The sequence below is a fragment of the Limulus polyphemus genome, unplaced genomic scaffold, assembly GCF_000517525.1.
Source record: "Limulus polyphemus unplaced genomic scaffold, Limulus_polyphemus-2.1.2 Scaffold1068, whole genome shotgun sequence".
NCBI lineage: Eukaryota > Metazoa > Arthropoda > Merostomata > Xiphosura > Limulidae > Limulus > Limulus polyphemus.
This window is the reverse complement of record NW_013666678.1, coordinates 344,262-350,799: the sequence shown is the minus strand read 5'-3', so window position 1 is coordinate 350,799 and position 6,538 is coordinate 344,262. Positions and strand designations below refer to the sequence as shown.

At 30.6% G+C, this 6,538-nt stretch overlaps 1 protein-coding gene across 1 annotated transcript in view; it reads left to right on the top strand.

The window, feature by feature from the left end:
* The first annotated feature begins 1,491 nt into the window (after positions 1-1,491).
* The window catches only part of LOC106461970 (adhesion G protein-coupled receptor B3-like), a 61,571-nt gene continuing 56,524 nt past the window's right edge, over positions 1,492-6,538 (top strand). Inside the window, exons 1-2 of the mRNA XM_022389087.1 lie at positions 1,492-1,607; positions 1,860-2,005. Coding sequence (XP_022244795.1) covers positions 1,522-1,607; positions 1,860-2,005 — 232 coding nt within the window. The 5' untranslated portion in view covers positions 1,492-1,521. The remainder of the gene's footprint in view (positions 1,608-1,859; positions 2,006-6,538) is intronic.

Here is a 6,538-nt window from a genome sequence, read left to right as displayed (position 1 = left end):
ATCAGAGACGTAACAATACTTTATACAGGTATGACGTAAAAAAGTAAACAAACAAGAGTATTAAAAAATTATGAATATTAAAATGATCTAAGGATCCTGCAACAAAAAGTAATGAAGCAAAATTTAAAACCACAATCACAAATTTATAAAATTTAATCCCTATTTTGGCAGCTCTATACACTTATCTGGAAGTCAAAGTGAGGAATACTGTTTATAAATTTCTGATTGTGGTTTTAATTCTTATAAAAGTTGTAGCTGTCAGGGATATGGCTGTACTGAAAGTTTATAGATGTGTCCATTCCATGGACATATCAAAACTAAACAAATAAATAGGAAAAAATTAACATTTTAAAGGAAACTAGGGATCGTTGGTTAATCGCAGAAATTCTATAAGAATTATCCAAAACAAAACAAATGCTGCAATAAAAGTACACAAACAAGTAAAGTGATATTAGTTGTATAGATTTTAAAATGATTGAAAATTGTTTTAAAACCTATCAAACTACTTGATTGTGTATTTTTTATTGTAGCATTTATATTGTTTTGGATACTTCTTATAGCAATTCTATGATAATCAAGGGTCTTACTATCCGTTAATTTTTTTCCATATTTATTGAAGTTATTAATTGTATAGATATTATGATGAATAGAGAATTAACAGTTAAATATTTAAGCTTGTACATAAGTTGAATGGGAATGGCCAGGCGGTTAGGGTGCTCTGGGGGTCGCGGGTTCGAATCACCATCACACTAAATATGCTTGCCTTTTCAGCCGTGGGGGCATTATAATGTGACGGTCAATTCCACTATTCGTTGGTAAAAGAGTAGCCCAAGAGTTGGCGGTGGGTGGTGATGACTAGCTCTCTTCCTTCTTGTCTTACACTGCTAAATTAGGGACCGCTAACGCAGATAGCCCTCGTGTAGCTTTGCGTGGAATTCAAAACAAACAAACATAAGTTGAATAATGAAACACCTGGTCTTTGAAACAGTATAGAAAAATGTATACACACTATTGCTGAACAATATTTAAAATAAATCAATTATATGTTGTTTAGCAATGATGATTTTTCAATTTATGTAAAATCTTAAATCTTTTATTGCTAATTCTATATTCGTTATAATTTCTATATGGTTAAAACCAGATGTCAGCTACTGTTACGATTGTTGCACAGAGACCTGTGTTCCACAGACAAACAAATTTATATCGCTCAGTACATTGTTGCGCGAAGGAGAATACGGTAGGAGGGTAAAAAACTCACAATTAAATGAAAAATATTTTAACGTAGAGAACACTCCATATATAATTCTACCACAGTTGTTTTGGTGTACAAGCCGGCGAAGAATAATTACAAATATACTTGTCATAAGACATTAGTTTTACGCCTATTACTATTTTTCGCAGGCTTATAAAACTAAAAAGCGTACACACCGTAACAGTTGTTGTATCAGTCAGTTCCATTATTGGTTGGTAAAAAGTAGTCGAAGAATTGGCGATGGGTGATACAGGTTGATTGCCTTCCCTATGATGGGTAAGGTAAACTTTGGGACGGATGCATACGTCCTCAGTAACTTTTCCACAAACAAACCAGAAGGCTCATTTCTTCTAAGGTAACATGAATATATTTTGAAAGATTGCTTGAAAAGTAATACACCTTTTCTTCATCTTTTTTAAACTAATAATATGTATTGATTTAATAAAGTTAAGAACTGGTACAGTGTCCAATAAACGTCACATTTGTCCTTTTAGCATAGATATTTGTTAAAATTTTGTAAACTAATTGCTACATCAGTGAATTTAATTTAAAATGATATAAAGTCTTTGGGAGAATTGTTTTATACAGCCATGCTTGCATATTTCAGACATGAAGGATTGGTGGAGTTTCACTTTTTTGGCAAAAAAGATGAGAGAGAACAAGTGAGAACCCTAATGGAGAAAGCTGTTAAGAGTGGCCGAATAAAGGGTTACAGAGTAGAACCAAATTATTTTCACTTTGAAGTAGAGCCTTGTAAGTGTTAATCTTTTTGTTTAATACTCTAAAGAAATGGTTTTACACTAATAGAAATAATGTTGTACACATAATATTGTTCAGAAGGGACAGCTTCTTTTGTTTGTTTTTTCAAAATATGCTTTATTGTAATGTAAGATATATGGAAAATTAGAGACCATTTGCTTCACCAAGACTGTTCCATTACTCTCATCCATGAGAAAAAGTAGAAATTAAACTCACTTTTTATTTTGGGGAATTATTGATTCCCATTTTAAACTTGTAAAATGCTAGCCACTATTACTGCCATGGAAAGCCATTCCATAACTGACAGAAGTCAACTGTTCAAAAAATAAAACATTTTAGTCTAATATTTCCAAACCTTTACTTGTGTACTGTCATACTTTGACATCATAATATAGCAGAACATGTCACAGGCCTTTATCCTATTAATCCTCTATATAATCTTGTAAACATCAAGAAAATCACCTCTTACACCTCTTCATTTCTCAGTATGAAATAAGAGAACTTAAATAATCCTTATAAATAAGTCCTTTCATCCGTGGAATCATCTTAGTGTAGTATATTCAGGTAGAAGTGAATTAGCTCTAGAGCAACACCAGATAGGTCTGCTATTAACTGGATATTCAACTAAGATATCATGGTGTCAAAAAACATAAAGCGAATAGACACAAAATGAATAATCTTTATATTGTGATGAAATACAAACACACTGTGTGTATCTGCTTGAATGTTTTGAATATGTTGAACCATTACTTTTGCTGGATTCTCTCAATTGCTTACTCTTCCCTATCCTGTTCCTTACTCGGTTGAGATCTCATACCAGACAATTAAATCAAAGATTTCTTAATTTCAAAGAAACCTCACATTTATCTAGCACAACACACATTATCCATGTAACTGGGCATTTCATTACGACAAAGTGGAATTGTAACCTCTAAATATTATCTGAACTGTGGTTGAAAGACACTGCTGTAAACATCCTTACACAATGTTCTCCCCAGGCAGTAGTATGGGTTATCTAATTTTAAAAACAAAGGGAACATGAAACAAGGTAAGATTAACAGTTTTCTTAACCACATTCTATATGAAACTTGCACATGTTCAGAATAAAGAATATATTAAGAATAAATTTTATAATACCAAGATAAGATAGAAACCCATAGTATGTTCAAATACTCACTAGTCTCTCTTCTCTGAATCCTTTCCAACAATTCAATATTCTTTCTTAGATAAACCATAACAAAACCACAACTGTACATAGCATTCCGAGTGATACCTAAATAGTGATTTGTATAAAGTGATAATTATCTCCTTTGACTTGTAATCTATATACACACTCCAAAATTATTTTAGCTTTGCTGCTGGGAATAACATAGCACTGCTTCAATGGCTTGAGTTACATATTTACTTCTCTGACAAGGTTCTTTTGAGTGGGTTCCTAATCATATTAAATGTAAATCCAGTGATAACCCATATACATTATTTTGCACTTACTTTGGTTAAAGGTCTTTTACCATATATTTCTCCAACTGATCCAAGACATTCATTCTGTAATACCTAAACATCTTCAGTATGGTAAGAAATACACAAGAGTTGAATGTCTTTCACAAATTTTTCTAATTTTCTTATTATGTCCATATGTAAATAAGACCCAAACACTTACTCCTGATTATAAGGATCTATTTCCACTAGATAGTTTTAATGATAGTTTTCTGTTTTCTAACACCCCACAGTCCAAATTACTTGTCTTTCCCAAATCCCACAGAATGTGATATAAATAGCTACCTTTTGTGGAACACCTAAAGCTTTTTGAAAACCTAAATTACAACAATTTCATGCTTTTTCCATCATCCAGATAATATGTGACTTCTCAAAAAACTTAACAAATTAGTAACGGAAGATTTTCTATTGGTGAATCCATGTTTATTTTCTCGTATAATGTCTTTTCTCAATAGATGATTTACAAAACTTCTTTAATCAGACACTCTAGAATTTTTACCACCACAAAAGTAAGACTAACTGGCTATAAATTCCAGGAAAACTTTTTCACTCCTTTTAAAAATTGGACTAACATTAGCAACTCTACAATGTACAGGCACCTGTCCACTGTGTATATTACTGACATACCAAGCATGAGAGAAACTGGTATATATTATTTTTGATCTTCTTTCAACAAACACTTCACCATCAACATTCTTTAGGGGTTCAGCCATTACTTTAACATTTTGATTATCTTTTATATACTTAAAAGATTCATGCTGTTAGTTTTAACATTATGAGCCAGCTTCTTCTAATAAGCCCTTTTGGAGTTACCTGTTTTTTAGCCAAATCCACAGCTTTCCTAAAGTTCTGTCAATATTCAATCCTTTTTGCCAGTTTAAGCCTCTTAACATTGTTGTACTCATCATTGATTTACTCTTCAGTAACTCAATTAGATTAGACCTTCCCTGTTATTTTTTCTTCATTCAATAGGAATGTGTCTATCTTGAAGTAAGGATGATTTATTTTTCAAAACATTTCCAGCTCTGTTTCACATCATCTTTAAACTTTTTTATCCTAATTCAGTAATGATAAGTCTTATCTCAGGGCCTTGAGACTGGCTTTCTGAAAATTAGGAACAAAATTTCATTTCTTTTTATCTCAACATGTTACTAAACATCAAACTTAATTATGCAATGTTCACTTTTCCTTGAATGTTTACCCACTTCAACTCTTGCAATCACATCTTCATTAATGTTTAACATAAATATAAAATTGCAACTCGCCAGTTGACTTTGATTACTTTGAATAGAATTTCTTCAAGAAACCCATCTCTCTCACAACTCCATAAAAACTTAATAAATGTGTCCAAAAACACAAGTCTTCTATTATTATTGCAAAAATATCCAAATAACAACCTTGATCTCATTATACAATTTCTCATTGACTTCATCTGTCTGATTAGGTGGCCTATAACAATTTTCAATTAAAAACTGCTATCAGCATTAAATATCTTATAATCTGGAATTTCAAAATTGTTCATATTTTCAATATTCCCCAAATCTAACCAAGTTTTAGTAATTCCCATTTATCATAGTATTTCATTTCAGTTAATTTTAACCATGATTTCAGTTATGTTGTGTTAAATTTAACAAAAGTTTATAGCAGTATTTATATTTCTTATTCGGGATCTTTATAAACTCAAGAAAATCAGTTTGACATTCTCCTGGCTATTAAGTAAATTGTACACCCCATTGAGTAATCCCTTACACAAGACAGTTCATAAATACAGGACAAGTGACATCCAAATAAACACCAGTAGATTAAAAACTTACATGGTAATGCCTGCAGAAGTAATAGTAACAAAAAACTACTAAGCCCCAAGTTCTCTTTTAAGTAGAACTACAAACTAAGTATTTATGTACCAAAGCTCAGTATACATCAATGTCATATTTTTGCAATTATTAACATAATTCTTTGTCACAAGCCAAGCAACAATAAATACCTTGTACAAAGTAAGTTATTACTAATAGAAGTTATATGTGTGATGTAATAAGTGTGTAGTGATATGATAATAGATATTTAATGTTATGTGCTGACAGATGCCTTCATCTGAAGGAAGAAATAATATTAACTTAGCTGCTCACAACATGTGCAAAGATAGGCATCATTAGTAAGCAACAGATAATTAGGATTAATCAAAATATTCACTAAATAATATTTTGACTGTGTAGGCTCATCATGTGACCTAAGTATGCCTATTTTTATACTAAAAAAAATTGTTTACTTCATTGATTTGTATCCTTAATGGCTCAATGTTGTGAGGGTTTATAATACTAAAAATGGGCAGAGAACAGATAGCTAATTTTGTAGCTTTGCACTTAACAACACACAAATAAAACCATTGACTTTCACCAGATTTGTATTTGAAGTACAAAAACTTGTTTTCCAGTTCATTTAAAGCTAATAGAATTTGTCATAACTCATTCAAAAATGCTATCATGGACTGCAAATTTTGTTTTATTAAAATCTGAATATTTCAATTACATTTTGTAATGTTTTGGTAGAATTGGGAATGAATTTTATAATGAAAATTACAAAGAAGGTTTAGATAACTAAAAAATTATATTTGACACTGTTTTTCATTTAAATAAAACTTATTTGGCAATAATTTATGGTATTTATTGCTGTAGAAGTGTTTAAGACTGTTAATAAAAACTGAATATGCCATGATAATATATATGATTCAAGGTGTAATTGTATAAATCATTGAAGTGGTATACAGCTATTAAGTATTTGGCAAACAATTATAAAGAAGATATATTTGTAAACTTCCACTTTTTTATAGTTATTATGTTCATGCACTTTTGTTAAATAATAGATAAACTTACCTTTATTGAATGTAGAAATGAAATATTTTTTGAACAGTTTTTTTTTTAATCTTCAAGAAACTTTTGGGATTTTATTTGGGCTACATGAATCAGTATGGCCATTGGATAGACAAATGTTTAAAGAAAATGTTAATGTAAATGTGTATTTAATATTAAAACT